Below are 18,360 nucleotides of genomic sequence, written 5' to 3' on the forward strand. Positions count from 1 at the left end.
AAACGGGTGGTGGAGACGCAGACGACGACGAGGCGCTATAGCTATCGAGTACCAGATACTCCGCGTCTTCGTCATCAGAGAATATGGGTGGTGGTGGTGGTGTTTGAGCTGCCCTCGCGGGTGGCGCTTGGGGTGGTGGTGGTGGTTTTTGAGCTGCCCTCGCGGGTGGCGCTTTTGCCGGTGGTGGCGGTGGCGGTGGCGGTGGCGGTGGTGGTGGTGTTTGAGCTGCCCTCACGGGTGGTGCTCGGTGGGGTGGCGGTGGTGTTTAAAAATAATTTGACATAAATAAGTGCTTTTTAGAGGCCTAGAGCTCTCTAAGAAGCCTCTATGAGGCCTAGAGGCCTTCTCTGCAAACCACTTCTCAAATCGCTCTAATGACACACCAAAGATGACAATGTCGCACTTAAAGTGTACCTTGTAAACGGAACCTTTTCGCCCAACTGGGAGTCCATGGCATTCATTTCGTCCTTCTATGGCATTGAACATGTGACATGACACCTGCGATTCTCAGTATTCTGATAGGAAGTGTATAGCGCAAAATTAGCAGATATGTATTTGATTGTGCATACTTGCTTGCAGGTGGTGGGAGCGATCAACATGTTCAGCTGCCTCAACTGCAGGATCTTCAGGATTACCATCTACAGGTGGAACCAGCCCAGTGTTTTCTAAGCATGATTCAGATTGCAGTGGAATCCCACAACGGGAATTGGAGCTGCTGCGTAAAGCTGTAGAACTTCAGAAGAAGTGTTCAGTGGTGAGTTGGTTGTTATTTTGACTTGTTCCCAGCCATCTTTTGATTGCAGCAAAATGCAACAGAAGCTGAAAAGTAGGAACTCAAACCGAAAAACTGGCAGCTTTGTTACGGTTACAGCCGTACTATGAAATCGATTTTGTTTCGGTACGCTATTTACTTGAGTCTGAGCCGGCATTGATTTTATGCAGACCCCGAAAGGTAGAAAAATAATAAAAAATATACTCGAGTATGAGCCAATCGGAAGGTAAAGAACACCGTGCATTTAAAAAAAAAAAAAACCTGGCTCGTGCTTTCGACACTTCTTTCGCTTTTGCTTTAATGATTTTTATGATCATGGGAAGTGCTACTGCACTCTCCGTCGAATGGATCACTCGAAGTGAGATTCGCCAATAATAACAAAGTAAGTGAGTTTATTGCGGTTCAAGTAAGGTATCTGACACAAACCAGAATACATCGAAGTCAGGACAATGCTAAACTGGAGACGCGAGCTAAGATAACCAGCTCTTCAAAAAGTCGTAGAGGAATCAATCTCTTAGTTTTGCATAACCAGACCAAAAATCGAACCCAATTTTTCTTTTTAATTTTTGTTGGGAGGTGGTATTTTGAAACAGAAACTCGGGAAAGCATCAAAAAACCAGGTGATATGTCATTCACTAAATCTGCATATCAAAAGCCGAGCTAGTCGGATAATAAAAAAATATGTGCCGACTGACCTGCGCCGTCGCAGTTGGGGTCAGGGAATCCGGGATGCTAGTTACAGCCACTCACTGCCAATAGCGGAAAGACTAATTCTGTGGCAGATCAAAATTAGTACGGTGATTGTAACACACGCCGCAGTGCACACATAGAGCCTTAGTTCCCTTAGAGCACCTGTCTTTCAGCACCAAAACAATGCACGTTTCATGGCTGGCCTCTCTAAATTCGCAAAATAGGAAATGCTCTTTAAGGACATCCAGACCGATGATCTCAGTACTTACAGTCGAGGCTTTGCAGCCTACACGTCCTTCCTCGAAGGTGGAGATGGTTGCACACAAATCACACATCGCGAAGTTTGCGACTTTAGGACACAGCACCGGCCATGGGTATCTTCAAATATTCAGGTCCAGCTGAGAGGACAAGTTTCTTCGGAGGTCATGCAGGCATCCAACATTCAGAGGATTCGTTACAAGGCATTTGAAATTTAAGCATGAGTGCATTTGCTTTGTTTTTGAGCATGCTGCCCCTTGTCCCCGAGCGGAGCTGTGTTTGACGCTGGGGAACCGGCTGCTCTTCTTTCTAATGAAGCTGAAACTCGGGTTGAGCTACACTGCACTTGGTGTACTTTTAGTGTTGACAGATCAACGGCATCACGCCACTTTCGAGCTGTGCTAACAACGCTGACTGCTGCGACAGCGAGGTGGAGTTTTCGGCCTCCATTTAGCATTATGCGGGCTATGTTGCCAGAGTGTATTGAAGCCCACTACCTTAAATTCAAAATGAATATTGATTCCAACGAAGTGAGAACAGAGACGCCGAATAGTGTAGGCCAGCAGCGCGTGCTGTACTCGAGCTACGTGAGTGGCTACACTCTTAAGTTTCTGGTTGCTATACCCCTAATGGGGCTATTTGTTTCCGTTCAATGGCGTACGGAGGCCGATGCTCCGACATCCATTTTACGGTGGACTCTAGGTTCTGAAACATTGTGCAGCCCGGGGACGTAATACTGGCTGACAAATGTTTTCCGGGTATCAGGGAAAGTCTGGCAGACACTGATGCGGTGCTCGTGATGCCGCCTTTTTTATCGGTGCATGGGCAGTTCAGTGAGCCAGAAGTGTGCGACACACTACTTTGCCCAGGTCCGAATTCACGTTGAGCGAATGATACAGCGAATTAATATACTCGGGACAACGGTGCCCATTACTCTGATCCCCCCGATGGATGACGCTTCAACATGTGCTGTACGCTGGCAAATTTGCAACCTGCCATTATCAAGCCAAAGGAATAAATGGCAGCAAATGTAGGTACATTCAGACGCATGGCGAGGCTAGGTACAGAGCTCCAATTTCTCTCGTGGGGTTGGCTCTTCCTGGGTACCAGCGTAGGCTTCTTATCCGCAACCGAATTCTGCGCCAGAGATTGATTTAAGTGTTTCTGTATGATATGTGATGTCCTGCCGTAAAAGATGGCTAACACCTTTTTTATGAGATGCAAAGATGATTGATAGCAACGAGTGTATTTTCCATGCCCTTGTGGTTCTATTCTATAATGAAAGTGTCAAATCGGAGCACGTTTTATAAGTAGCATTGTATATGCCAATGAGAATAAAACAACAGCAAATAAAAATAACACACTTTAGCAGAAAACTAAACATTCTGATTGCAAGATTATATTTTGTGTACTGGACTTTACATTTCAGCGTAGTTCTAAACCACCACTTCTTAAAAAGACCGGCAAGTATGCAAAAAAACACATGGAACGTTGTCGCGAGTCATATTGTCTGCAGTGAATTGAATGCAGTACTTTATTGTTCTGTCTTTTACATCACTTGTACTGACATGCTTAGAGCTGGTACTTTTGTGCAAGGACTAGCAGTACCAGCTGAAATAAAACCGTTCTAGAGAGGGAATCGCATTGCTCAAAAACTTGTCGTTCCTGGGAACGAACACAGTGGAATCGTGCTCACCGCATGTGTAGACATAAAAATAACATGATTGCAAGTCCAGCACAAACATCAACACATGCACTTGTGCATAGTACTTGTACGGTGGCTTCAGGCACAACTCGTCATTAACGTAACTCCGGAGAGTTGTCCCAGCGCGCTAGCGCCACCCGCGGTGCGCAGGTGCGTCACGGCTGGATGTGTGCTTTATTGCCAAAAGCGTTGTAGGCGTTGGAACATATTTCATGTTTATTTATCAGTTCAAATATATCAGAATAAAAAATTATACCTGAAATACATATTTATGTTTACTGTAGTAACCAGGAAGGGCGAGTTACCGAGTTACTCCACTACTAGATTATAATGCGCGCCTCTTTCCCGAGATCCGAGTCACCCGGATTCCCATTTCCTCACTTTGTGTACATTCATGATTTTGTTTGTCATATTCGCTGTCCTGTTTCTATTGCCGCACCCGAGCTGATCATGTATATCGTCTGAGTCAAGTATGTCCTGGATGGCTTTAAGAAAACTGCTGAATTCTTTCATAAAGGACTTCCAACCCGAAAGTGTAAACGATTTCGATGCCGACCGAACTTACTACTGTTGGTGGCGTGGAGACGGCCGAACTCGTGCAGAATTTTACGACGAGAAAATTATCACCACGACCGGTACTTTCAACTTCACTAATAAGCTATTTCACGAATGTATGGACTCTTGCAGTTTGCTTAAAATTTTTGTTCATTTCTGTGCCTCGGTCCACAAATACAAGCGAGCGATGTGGTACAGAAACGACCAAGCGTGAAGAGAAGCATCGCGCGGCCTTAGTATCCACACACACAAATCAATTTCTTTCTGGTGGGTAACACGCATAAAGCTGTTACTGCAACACTGCTGGCCACAATCAACAAAAACTATGAATTCCAACCACACAAGTTTGCCCGGCACTTGGTGCGCATTGTTTTCACCGTGGAGGAGAGGCGAACAAAGTCTCTACATGAAAAGGCTTGCACACTGCTCGAAAAGACATCCCCGCGAAGCAATGCATCGACAAGGAAAAGAATGCCATCATCAGTAAGTCCAGAAACTTGTGTAGTTTATTTTGTTTCGTTCTTATACTTTGCTGATACCTAAAGCTCTTATACTTACGCTTTGAGTGACCCACTCTTTGTTGGCCGGTCAAAATAAATAAATAAATACTGTTAACTTTTTCTGCCCCAAATGGTCTAAAATTTGTCATTTATTTCTAAAAACAGTTATCTCCTTACTATTTTCCTAGTTCTCTAATTATATATTTTTTAGTATAATGTAATCAATCATTTATTGATAATACCAGCTTTGCTGCATAAATATATTTTTAGTTACTTAGCCGCTGCTTTAATAAGTGTAATATATAGGTGTCATGTCACACTTAGAAAAAAGTTGTTGCAACCGGGCGATGAGGAAGAAGAGAAGCGGCGGGAGCTCATGCATTTTGTAATTTTTATCAGTCTGAAAAACGAACAGTAAAGGAAAAGGTCGCACCGACCGATTTGTCTAGCGTAATTGCCTTCGTATTCCTTGGTTCCTCAACATATGGTGCCGAAACCCGGGAGTGTCCCGCTTCACAAGGGCCCAAGCTACACGCCGCAGGGAATTTAAATCCTGCAGCTGCAACGGAATTCAGCAGTTCCTTGGCGGGAGCAGACCACTGGGAAAAGAACAGCGACGGAACCTTGGCAGGCGACCGTACGGCCTCGTAAATACGAATAGTCAATGGAGAGGCTGAAGGCTAGGCGGTCGGCTCGGCGGGCACAGAACACTAGGATAATGAACGACGCCAATCGGATTCTCCAGGATCCCAGCCCCGACCTAGCAAGAGTGCGTTCGATCAAGGACAGACTCACTAGCAGCAATGCAGAGCTCCGACTACTTGACGGTGAGATAGAGCCGCTAATTCCAATCCAAGAGCTGGAAAGTGAGTGCACCGCCACTGCAGAATACCAAGACGAAGCCGTCATGGTGATCAGCGAGTTCGAGACCAAGATTGAGTCCCTACAATCGCAGAGAATAATAGCTTCGGCGGCGAGCACCGGAAACCAAACCGGCATTCAAGACAACGCAGCGAGACGTGGACCAAAGCTTCCGAAGCTGGAGCTATCTACCTTCGATGGAGAGCAAAGCAACTGGCTCACATTCTGGGAGCAGTTTGGTGGAGCCATCCATACCAATGCAACTTTAACAACCACAGAGAAGTTCCACTACCTTCGTCGGTGTCTAACGGGAGATGCTGCTGCGGCGATTGCCGGGCTACCAACAACAGAAATATGCTATGCCGAAGCGATCACCATCTTGCAACAGAGGTTTGGAGAGAAGAGGAGAATAGAGCGGCAGCATCTGAATGCCCTCAGAAATCTACCGCACGATGCTTCAGCTAATGACGTGAGAGGGTTGAGAAACCTATATGACACCACACAACTCAACGTTCGGTGTCTAAACTCTTTGAATGTTCCCACGTCAAGTTTTTCAGCCATGCTCTGTGACATTCTTGTCAGGGCGTTGCCTTACGAGGTTACAGTGGAGTATCACCGGCAAGTCAACAACACCGCTTTCACCAACGCAGCGGCTCAAGACCAAGGAGACGGATCGGCGGCTGGAACTTCAAGGTCAGCGGATACTACGTCGGAGTCAGTGACCGAATTGAATGGAATGCTTCGCTTCCTGCGTGTGGAAGTAGAAAGCCGAGAAAGAAGTAGCCTTGAGGATGCTCGAGGTAAACACGAGACAAAGGTAAAGTCGTTTGCATCAGCATCAGCTTTTCATAACGCAACAAATGCTACACATTCTCAGTGTTTTTTCTGCCATTCAAAGAAGCACACCACGCCATCTTTTGATTGCAGCAAACAGAGAGAGGAAAAATTAAGTATGTTATCAAAAGACTGCAGATGTTTCCGATGCACATTGAAAGGTCACCGAGCACGAGATTGCAGAAAAAACCTCAGTTGCGCAGTTTGCAGAGCCAGACATGCAACCACAATGTGCGATCCTGAGTTTGTTAGGCGGATGAAGGAACGTTCGCCCCAAGGTAACGATACGATTTGCGTGTCTGCATCCAGCTCGGGCGCGCGCTCAGAAAAGAAGTTTAGTGACGGCATATATCTCCAGACGTTCAAGGCATTTTTAGTGACCAACGCTGGCAGCTGCTATGTCAAGGGAATAATCGACGGTGGCAGTCAGCGCACATTTATAAAAGAAGAGGTAGCGCAACGCCTAGGGCTGAAAGTCCTGCGGAGAACAACGATAGCACTCAACACTTTCGCCAGTAATGCTTCGAAGGTTATAGAGCGCAGTCCCGTTGTGGAGGTAAAGCTCAAAAGTCAATTTGACAATACAGAAATAACCTTTGAAGCAATTTCCATCCCGGTCATTTGCCAGGACGTATCTACGCCAACAACGGACATCCCGTTTGTGCGATTTCTGCGAGAAAGCAGTAAGAATTTGGCAGACGACGTGATTTTCCCAGGTGTAAAAACAGTTCCTGAAAAAAGTCTGTTGATTGGATCCGACCAGTTGTGGAAGTTCTGCACAGGAGACGTGATCAGGAGCGCAGATGTGGACGGATTGGCAGCGATCAACACAAAGATGGGCTGGACGCTGCAAGGTCCTTCAAGACAGGTGGGAAGGCTCCAATGGGATTCAAGTCTGATGATATGTGTCCTACAAGCGAAGACAAAGGAAACCCAAGTGGAAGAGGCGCTACAGCCTTCTGGGAGTTAGACAGAATGGGAGTTGCCGACAGTGAGCTCGGAGACACTGATGCAGACACCATTACACACTTTGAGCAAAACATCATTAAGAAAAACGGACTATACGAAGTGGCTCTGCCGTGGAAAGAAGACACTTTTGATATGCTGGCAAGCAACTGGGAAGTTGCCATTTTACGTCTAGGGAGCTTGTTGAGAAGAATCTCACGAAAGAAGGGATTACTCAAGCGGTATGATCATGCAATGAGACAGTATTTGCGTGATGGGCATGCAGAAGTGATAAAGAGCAGAAAGGAAAGCGACAGCGCGCAGGTCATGTATTACATGCCGCATAAAGAAGTAATACGTGAAGATGCAACAACAACAAAGTTAAGGATCGTCTTCGACGCATCTTCTCATGCTAAAGGGTGCAGGTCGTTGAATGAGTGCCTAGTAACAGGACCCAACTTGAACCCCGAGCTTCTGCAGGTCCTGCTTCGGTTTAGATGGTACTCAGTTGCAATGACCACCGACATTAAGAAAGCGTTTTTACAAATTGCCATCCGTGAAGATGATCGTGATGCTTGTAGATTTCTTTGGTTTGCTGAGGAGCCAAGTTTCCCTTTCAACAAGGAAGAAATTCAAGAGTGGAGGATGACTCGGGTTCCTTTCGGATCCACGTCTAGTCCATTCATGCTCACAGCTACAATACAACATCACTTGAAGTTGGTCTGCGAAGACCCACAATTAGCAGAGAAACTCAGGACATCTTTCTACGTTGATGATCTACTGCTCGGAGCCGACGATATTGAGGATGCCGTGAGGCTCTACCACACTTCCAGGAACGTCATGAGACAGGCAGGAATGACACTCCGGAAATGGACTGCGAACAATGAGCAACTGCAGGAGCAGTTCAACAAGGAGGAGCCAACATTTATGACCGAAGAAAAAAGCCTCTCACCTTCACCAACCTCCAAGGTACTTGGAATGATGTGGGATCACGAAGGGGACTGCTTTATTTACAAAGTTGAAGCTTTGCTTGAATTCCTCTCAGCAAATGTGGACACTAAACGGTTCATCCTCAAGGCAGCCTCAAGAGTATTCGATCCTCTTGGATTGATCGCGGCCTTCGTCCTAACAGCTAAGCTGCTATTTCAGAAGCTGTGGACATTGGGAATCAGCTGGGATGAAGAACTCCCCGCTGATTTGATCACTGAATGGCACGCTCGGACGGCGGACCTTGTTCAACTGCACTCGTTAAGTATACCAAGACATGTCAAGCGAGGCATCCAGGCAGGAGCCAACAAAGTACAGCTACACGTCTTCGTAGATGCAAGCACGAAAGCCTACGGATCTTGTGCGTACTTTAGAACAGCCGATGACCAAGGAGAAACAGCTACCATGTTAGTTGTTGCGAAGACAAGAGTGGCACCGATAAAACCTTTATCACTGCCTAGGTTGAAGCTGATGGGGCCGAATATTGGAGCCAGACTCCTACGATACATAAAACAGTCATATTATGACGTGGAACTTGATTACATTATGTGGACTGACTCAACGGTTGCCCTCAGTTGGGTGAGAGGAGTCCCTGAAAAATGGAAGCCATTTGTAAAAAACAGGGTGGCAGAGATACGCGTCATGACATCCCCGGACCACTGGAGGCACTGCCCCGGTCAAGAGAATCCGGCGGATCTCTTGACCAGAGGACTAGGCGTTCAGGAGCTTCGTGCTAACTCTCTTTGGTGGAAAGGGCCGAGTTGGCTGAGTCAAGAACCTTCAGAATGTCCTGAATCTTCAGTGTTCTTGGAAGACACGCCTCAACTCGAAGTAAAAGAAGAGACACATGTGCTGTTGGAGAAAGGCCAAGAAGTTCCATCATTGTTCGACACCGGAAGTTACGAGAATTACCAGAAGGTTCTGAGGATCACTGCCTGGGTCATCAGGTTCGCTAACAACGCACAGAAGAGAAATGACAAAATACGAGGTGGATTAATTGCGGCAGAGTTGGACAAAGCAGAGCAGTATTGGATCAGGCAGATACAAAACGAAAGGTTTCAGACGGATATTATGCTCCGCGAGAAAAATACGACAGAGGTTAATGTAAGACTCGCAGAGTATCATCCTCTCTTTGGCGAAAACAAAATCCTGCGGGTCGGAGGACGACTGCAGAGGTTGACGGAAAGTCTCGATGTGAAACATCCAGTCCTGTTACCGAACGACCATGACTTTGTCAAGCTAATTGTGATGCACGCTCATTGTAAGGTTATGCACGGGGAAGTAACATGCACAATGTGTTACCTACGAGAGAGGTACTGGATAATACGTGCTAGGCAGCTGACCAAGAAGGTAATAAAAAGTTGCCTCGTATGTTCACGGTTGAATGCGAGGCCAACTGCTGTTGAGCAAGCTCCGCTACCGACAGATCGAATCAAGAAGGCAAAGCCGTTCGAGGTAACCGGAGTCGACTTCGCAGGGCCGCTGTACGCAAAAAGAAACGACGGTAGCGGCAGCAAAGCGTACATCGTACTTTTCACATGCGCCTCCACGCGAGCAGTTCACCTCGAGCTCTCAACGGGCCTCACTGCTGAAGCTTTCTTGCTTGCATTCCGGCGTTTTATAGCAAGAAGAGGCATACCACTGGACATATATTCTGATAATGCACTAGCCTTCAAGAAAGCATCAAAAGACATCCAGAAGGCATTGGGTGCACTGGAGCAAGAAGTTTTCAAATCATACATTGCAGAACACAGAATCAACTGGAAGTTCATTGTGGAGGCCGCTCCATGGTGGGGCGGGTGGTGGGAGAGGCTCGTTCGATCTGTCAAGGCAGCACTTAAGAAAGTGTTGGGCAGAAGCAGCCTATGCTTCGAAGCACTGACGACTGTCCTTGCTGAGGTGGAAGCAATGGTAAACTTAAGACCACTGACATATCTCTACTCGGGAGTAGGAGACCCCTCAGTCATCACGCCAGCACATTTCTTAATAGGGCAAAGTTTGACAGTTCTACCAGAAACAAGCTTGTCTAACGACCGCCCAGGATGCGTGACACAGAAGGAAACAGCTCGCCAGTTCCAGTATCGAAAAATAATCATGGAACATTTTTGGAAACGCTGGCGGTCTGAGTACCTGTTGGAGTTGCGGTCAGCTCATCAATATCTCGTCACCAATACTTGCTCCCTGAAAGTGGACGACGTAGTCATAGTGGAAAATAACCGAGCATCCAAGCTGTTCTGGGAACTGGGGAGAATCGTAGAGACGTACCCCGGAACTGACGGAATTGTTCGTGCCTGTCTCGTGAAACAGCAAAACGGTACGCTCATAAAAAGACCCGCGCAGAAACTTTATTTGCTGGAAATTCGTCCAAGTCAACTTCAGGCTCGGGGAGGATGTTGCAACCGGGCGATGAGGAAGAAGAGAAGCGGCGGGAGCTCATGCATTTTGTAATTTTTATCAGTCTGAAAAACGAACAGTAAAGGAAAAGGTCGCACCGACCGATTTGTCTAGCGTAATTGCCTTCGTATTCCTTGGTTCCTCAACAAAAGTATTGATTCTGGCTGATTGTAGCAAAAACGTTTTCCTTCCCCAGCCTACGTCTGCAGCCATTGCAAGGTGGATGACGCGAAGTAAAAAAAAAAACAACAACATGCTGTCAGAGGACTCGAAAAAATAGACTTGTAGTATTGGAACTAATAAACTTGAGTGAAATCCAATGGCACGATTTCAATCATCAGGAATAGTTATAAGTACACAAATGACGTATCACAACCATCTCAAATTTTTTTTTAATTATACAATGTGATCAAAAGTGCCTGGTAGTCAGTTTTTTGTAGGGACTACAAATGCAATGGAAAGGCAGCAGAAGAGGGTTAATGAATGGCATAATGTCAAAGGCAAACGTGCAATATGAATAGCCTCGAGTAACCAAGAAACGTGGTACAATATTCACTAAAGTAAATTGAAAAGCTAATGAAAAATAGTTGCCATCTCATATCTTCCGTGTCACTTTTCCATTGAGCCAAGAAAACATCTGATGGTACAGTGCTCAACGAAACGAAATGGGCCAGCGGAACGCGTGGCCTCCAGAACTTGCTGCGCCATCTACCGATAAAAGACGGGCTGCCTGGTGACGCGAGTCGGAGGTGTGCAAAGCTGATACGAGCGCTCATCGGCTGTTCCCACGCTGTGCACAACTCCCGATGGGTAATCTCTGCAGAGTGATAGCCTTTTTTTATTATTTAATCGCCGCGTGGTTTTATCGCGATCTGTTTGACGCCCTGTGCATACTTTTATCTTGTCTCAAATATGAAAGAAAAGGAACAAAAGGGCAATATTTTTTTCTTTTAATAAAAAGCACAGTGCCATTTCACTTCACATTTATTTTTCTATAAATTGTCGGTTCACTGCCATCAGTATCCATTCGTGAAGATGCCGTCGCGAGTGCCAATTCACGAACGCTGGCGAATTGTGGCCCTATGCCGCGCGGGAATGCCCCAACGAGAAGTCGCCCGGATGACAGGAAGGACCCGAACCGCAGTGGCCCGAATTTTCACGGCGTTTCGAGACGACAACGGCCGCATCCATGACGCTCCTCACGACGTCCGCCCAAGGTCCACTACCGATGAGGAAGATCGATGGATCGTCGCGGCTGCAGTCGACCAGCCTTTTATTACGGCCCGTGACACTCGAGGCGAACTTGGTCTGAATGTCAGTGACCAACTTGTGCGACGCCGTCTTGCAGAAGCGGGTATTAGGAGCTATGCTGCGTGCAAGAAGCCAATTTTAACTCCTCGACAAAAAGATATCCGCCTGCGGTTTGCCATGGAAAAGACATCATGGACGATTCAAGACTGGAAAACCGTTGTTTTCAGCGACGAGTCCTCTTTCTCAACTGACTGGCACCAAGGAAAACAAGTTTGGAGACCGCGAGGTGCACGGTATGTTACTTTTGAGCAACACGACAATTTTTAACAAGCCGGATCTTATAATTTGTGATTTTGATGTTTCAGGTATGATGCCCCTTACTTGCAGCGTGTGGGCAGGAGTGGGCGACAAACCGTTAACGTCTGGGGGGCATTGTCAGCGGAAGGACTTGGTCCACTTGTAAGAATCCAGAGGCTTAACTCCGAAACGTATTGCGACGTCATTGAGCACGAGCTCATTCCTTACGTTCTTGAGGGACCTTTCCCTGACGGATGCTTTTTTTTTCAACATGACCTTTGTCCTGTTCATCAGTCAAATCGTGTGCGTGACCTTCTAGAGGAACGCGGAGTGGCGGTTATGCCATGGCCCCCAAAAGGGGCTGACATGAACCCCATCGAGAACATCTGGGGAAACATGAAGATCCAGCTATCGCGGCGAGGACTTCACTCCGTCACGACTGACCAGCTATGGGATGCTGTGAAGGAAGAATGGGACAGGCTGCGGCAATGTCCAGAGTTGGTGGTGAATCTTTATGAATCCCTTCCGCGTCGCATGAATGCTATTTGTGAAGCCAATGGAGAGTTCTGCAAATATTAGAGTAAGGTGCTGATAATAAAACAAGCACGTTACTTATATTATTTTTTTTCTGGTAGGCGCAGCATTGTGTAACATGTCAAATAAACTATGTTGACACAGCACACGCTTTTTAATGACTGTCAGACGCTCGCTAAAATTGAATAAAACCACGAAAAAATAAAACTCTGCATTAATATACTATAGCTGCAAAAGGCCGGACGCGCTGGCTCATCAATCTTTTATGGAATAAAAAATGAAGCTTTATCTTTTCTTTTTTATATATTTGAAGCAAGATAAACTCATGCACATCATCACGACAGTGTCCCTGAGGAAAAATAAACGTGGTCACTCCGCAAAATCATGGCCTGCGCAGATTATCGGGGGTTGCGCGCCTGTGTGCGAACAGCCGCTGAGCGCTCGTATCAGTTTTGCGCATGCGCGACTCGCGTCACCAGGCAGCCCGTCTTTTATCGGTAGATGGCGCAGCAAGTTCTGGAGGCCACGCGTTCCGCTGGCCCATTTCGTTTCGTTGAGCACTGTACTTTTCTTTTGAAATGCTGTAAAAAAAGTCAACAGGGAATATTGAATGTCAACAGCTTTTCAACAAAAAGCATCACAGAATGTCTGTTGAGTTTCAATTAATAAGTGGGCCAATATTCAATAAAAAGCCAACCGACTTTTTACGCTTTTCTTTTGAAAAGCTGTTGACATTTAATATTCAACCGTGACTTTTCAAGAGATTTTCAATAGAAAAGCATCACAGAAAGTCTGCTGACTTTCAATAAAAAAGTGGGTCAATTTTCAATAGGATGTCAACAGACTTTCTCTGATGCTTTTCTGTAGAGAAGCTGTTGACATTTAATAGCAAGAGACAAGCTGTTGACATTCTATATCCTCTATTGACTTTTTCGGAAACTTTTCTATAGAAAGGTATAACAATTTTTGTAAAGGGGAGAGAGTAAACATTGCGTGCCCAGTATGAGAGTCACGTCAACATAATTCTTGTTGACACCAGAGTTGTTTTTAGTGTTTCAGCTCTTCAAGGCTGAACTTCACAGCTCGAAGAAAGACATTGGAAGCCAAGCTGATACCCTACAGCTTGAGAAAGAACAAGTGCTCGGGATTGTACGGGTTAAAAACAAACCGGCCCTTGTATCACTAACCTGTGTGCCATTTTAAGTTATTCTACAACAATTGCGACCTGTATGTGGAGTCTCGCATGTCGAACAAGAGGAAGGACTTCAGCATCAGTAACGCGGACGCAGTATTGCTAACGATAATGAAGCTCTATCACAATCTGAAATTTTCCCTTTTTGGTGTACTGTCTGGTGTCCAGGATGACAGCTTTTAAGATATTCAGAGCGTCAGTACCAGTCCTGGTAGCAGTGCTCAGGCACGCCGTTTTCTTGCCCGAAAAATAGGCTTTGCTCCAGTCCCTGACCAACTACTTTAAAAGGGCAACTCCCCCAAAACATAGATTCTATAAAAGGGGCCGATATCGCTTTAGGAGATCAAAATAAGGTCATACCCAAAATATCACGTGGAACCAACGTCGCATTCCCGATTAAAACCAATATTAAAAATGTTGTACCAGCCGAGTTAGCAGCCCGACAGCGGGTGAGCAACGCTGGCAGCAGGTCAGCTAGTGAAGCATCGCAGGGCAATGATGTAGGTTTCGTCCTACGCTCTCGTACGAACGCCGCAGACGCTTAGTTTCCTGTGGCACTCTGCGGTTCTGCTTACGGCGAGAGGTGCTTACAGCGAGTCGAGAACTGAGCTAGTTGGTCGTTGTGAAAAAGAAAAAACACAGCGCCGGAGACACCTTGCCTCTCAACCAAAAATAGAAAAATGAAAGCATGGACTAAAACAGCCTGAACTTAAGAAAAAACATAGAAAGAAAACAGGAGATGAGATGAGACGGCTGACTATCAACGAGCTCTAGTGAAAACTTCTTCCTCAAGTTGTTTTTATCCAAGTATGTACCAACCGCGTGATGATGATTGGGGTTCAATGGCGCAAGAGCGACTGTGGCCATAATGCGCCAAGAAAGTTAACTTAAAAAGCCTAGCATGCAGTTACATCTAAACTTACTTGTCTACCTATATCAGGTGCAAAAAGCAAATTGCATGTAGGAAACTTAAAACGCGAGCAAATGGTACCAAAGGTCTATCACCAAGCAAAAAATAAGGATGAAATGGAAGGTGGTTTCTGAAAAGTTAAGGAAACTATCTTCGGCGTTGATGATCAAGAAATCTACAATTCCAAAGGATGTGAAGGGCAGTTAACACTTTCTCACACTTTTCACAGAGCTTGACATCTTCACCGTAGAGCAAGTGCAGGTGTGTCAATCGAGAATGACCAATTCTCAAGCGGCACAAAATGACTTCCGAACGGCGGTCCTTATGGGAGGAACTCTCCCTTACTTCTAAGTGGGGCTTAATAATGTGGAGTTAGTTATCGATCTGTGTGTCCCAATCCAGCTGCCATAACTTAATAATTGACTTGTTTAAAGGGTAACTCCGGTCCATACTTTCCATTTTGGGATTATGACTGTTTTTAGTCCAGTCAGCGTCCCTTAATTACAAGGTGTAATTTTTTTCATGTTACTGTGGGTAGTTTTAAAGATATTAAAACCTCAAAGTTTTGTTTGAGGCGAGGCCAACAAAACCGAAACTAGCCGCTCGAGGCTCCGGCAACACTGGAAGTCAGCCACTATGTGAATGTGACGTCAGGATCGTTCTCGTTCAACGAGTACGCAGGCCGAGCGGCACCTACCCCTGTTGCGCTAGCCGTCTAAAGATAGGAGGTAAGCTGATTTTGTTTTAATCCTGTATAGTGTAGTTATCCAGCATATGTAGCAAGAGTTAGTGCGTACACCCAAAGGCTATCGACTGGAAAACGAGTGAACTCGTTCGGTGCCGTACTCGCCGGCTGTCGCCGTGTGTGCGGTCTTCCGTACTCGTCGCTAGGCCTAAATTGTCATCGGGGTTGATTGATTGATTGATTGAGTTTTATTGGCGCAAAAGCATCTAAGGCTATAGAGCGCCAAAGTCCGTGACTATTTCATAAATGGTTTCTAGAGAGGAAAGAGGGCTCTAGTGGCCAGTGATAGAATAAAAGGATGTGCATGAATCTGTATATAAATAATGTGGATGAAAAATTTAAAATTGCAAAGCAAGTTTAAAATCGATGTAAAAGTCCAGTGCTTTCTAGGAATTTAAAAACATTTGTATGAGTTATAAAAGGTTCATCTCCAAGCAAAAGAGCAAGGTGTAAAGGCATCTGTGCTGAATAAAACTGGGCAAAGTAGAATTGGCGGTATCTGTGATATGCGGGGCACTCAAGAAGGATATGAACTACTGTTAATGGTTTTGAGCAGTGTTCGCATGCAGGTGGATCCTCTCGACGAAGCAGATACCCATGTGTTATATGTGTGTGGCCAATTCTTAGCCGACAAAGGATTACCTCGAAAAAACGGTCCCTACGACGGGCACTCGCCCACTCCTGTAGCATCGGCTTCACAACATGAAGTTTGTTGTTGGTTTCGAGGGACCATTCCTCTTGCCATTTACACTTGATACTTTTCTTTACAGTCGCTTTGTAGTCTTGGTAGGGTATGTCGTGAAGATCAACCTTCCTTTTAGCACATGTGGAAGCGGCACGATCAGCAGCTTCATTGCCGGGAATACCCGCGTGACTAGGCACCCAGCAAAAGACTATCTGCAATTTGTTGTCCCTAGCCGCAGCAACCACTTTATGTTGTAGCTGAGTTATTATAGGGTTTTTCGCTATCTCAAGGGATCTGAGTGCTCTCAGAGCACTTAGTGAATCAGTGTAAACTACAGAGTATGTACGCCTATTTTTGATAATATAGTCTGTGGCCAATAGTAAACCGTATAACTCGGCAGTCAAGATAGTTGCACTGGAATTAATCCTCCGCACACATTTAAGTGATGGTCCAATCACGGAACATCCGACACAGGAATCGGTTTTTGTGCCGTCAGTATAAAAGCTGGTGTAGTCTTTATATGTATTTTGTAGCTCAAAGAATTCCTGTTTTAAAACTTCTGGTGGGGTATTTTTCTTAGTGTACTCAGTAAGTGACAAGTCTGTGATGAGCAGACCATGTTCCCATGGTGCCACTGTTCCCAAAAGCTGAGCAACAGGTGGGTTTGTCTGAAGGTTAGCTGATGCGGCCGCAGTCTTGTTCCGCAAAGAAAAGGGAGGCTTAACAGCGGGCTTGCTTTGGAAGGTTCGTTCAAAACGTGTTCCCTCGACTAGTTCCCGACACGGATGTTGTACTACCGACCGTATCCTAAGCGAATACATCAGACCTAGGACATCTCGCCTTTTCTCTAGAGACATTTCATTAGCTTCGGCATAGAGGCTCAGCACAGGGGATGTACGAAATGCACCAGTGGCAAGTCTGATCCCTGCATGATGGATTGGATCCAACATTTTCAGTGTTGATGCACTCGCTGATCCATACACCAAACATCCATAATCTAGGCGTGACCGCACAATCGACCTATAGATTCTTAGAAGGCACAGTCGATCGGAGCCCCAAGTCATGTGGGAGAGAACTCTTAAAATATTAAGGGATTTATGGCATTTTTGTTTTAGAGTTTTGATATGCTGGCTGAAAGAGAGCTTGGAGTCGAATATAAGCCCTAGAAACTTATACTCAGTTTTTATCTGAACTGGTGCACTGTATATGGTCAACGAAGGCGTCGGCATCACACCAAGTTTTCGTGAAAAACAAACACAAGCAGTCTTCTCCGTGGAGAACTTAAATCCGTTATTGTCAGCCCACCTTGTCACATTATTAATAGTCAGTTGAACACGCCGTTCACAGATTGCAAGGTTACATGAGGAAACAGCGATCTGGAGGTCATCTACATATAGCGAATAGTGGACCGATGGTGGTATGACACGCGCGATAGAATTGATTTTTATAGCAAACAGAGTAGCACTTAGGACACCGCCCTGTGGAATACCGTTTTCCTGTACGAACCATCGTGAGTGTACAGACCCCAGCCTTACTCGGAAGGTGCGTCTACCTAAATAGCTTTCAATGGCAAAGAACATGCGGCCCTGGATACCAATGTCAATCAAGTCCCTCAAAATTCCATGCCGCCCGGCAGTATCGCATGCTTTCTCGAGATCGAAGAACACAGAGAGGCAGTACTGTCTATTGACAAAGGCCTCTCGAACAGTTGTCTCCAATCGAACCAACTGATCCTGTGTTGAGCGGAATGAGCGGAAACCGCACTGGTATTTATCCAGGATGCAATGTTTTTCCAAGTGCTGCATCAGTCGTCTATTAATCATTTTTTCGAGGGTTTTACACAAGCAGCTCGTCAATGCGATTGGCCTGTAACTAGTAGCAGCATCTGAGTTTTTTCCAGGTTTAAGTAGAGGGATAATTGTAGCCGTTCTCCAAGCTTTTGGAAAACGTCCCTCCTCCCATATTCTGTTGAAAAGGTATAAAACCAAATTAAGTGTAGACGGGTGGAGATGATTCAACATGAAGTAGTGGATACCGTCAGGACCAGTTGCCGAGGGTTTGACGTTATGAAGGACCATCTTTAGTTCAATAAGGGTGAAGAATCTATTGTACGGCTCCCGTGCACTGCCAGGTGCCTTTATGGTCCTGGCTTCTTCCCGTTGTTTTAGCCGAAGAAATGATGGTGAATAGTGCCTGGAACTTGAAACAAACTCGAAATGTTCCCCGAGAATATCGGCTTGTTCCT

At 45.8% G+C, this 18,360-nt stretch overlaps 1 protein-coding gene across 1 annotated transcript; it reads left to right on the forward strand.

Moving 5' to 3' along the window:
* Positions 1-7,975: 7,975 nt before the first annotated feature.
* LOC121833859 lies at positions 7,976-13,958 on the forward strand. Its single transcript, XM_042287572.1, has 2 exons — positions 7,976-9,211; positions 13,788-13,958. Exons 1-2 carry the CDS (start codon positions 7,976-7,978, stop codon positions 13,956-13,958), a joined length of 1,407 nt encoding a protein of 468 aa, XP_042143506.1.
* Positions 13,959-18,360: the final 4,402 nt, after the last annotated feature.

This window comes from Ixodes scapularis, unplaced genomic scaffold, assembly GCF_016920785.2.
Source record: "Ixodes scapularis isolate PalLabHiFi unplaced genomic scaffold, ASM1692078v2 ptg000005l_1___fragment_1__unscaffolded, whole genome shotgun sequence".
Classification (NCBI taxonomy): domain Eukaryota; kingdom Metazoa; phylum Arthropoda; class Arachnida; order Ixodida; family Ixodidae; genus Ixodes; species Ixodes scapularis.

Coding starts and splice junctions, on each gene's coding strand:
- LOC121833859 (XM_042287572.1), top strand. CDS start 7,976: ATGACACTCCGGAAATGGACTGCGAACAATGAGCAACTGCAGGAGCAG. Junction 9,212..13,787: donor AAAATACGACAGAGGTTAAT/GTAAGACTCGCA, acceptor TGCCATTTTAAG/TTATTCTACAACAATTGCGA.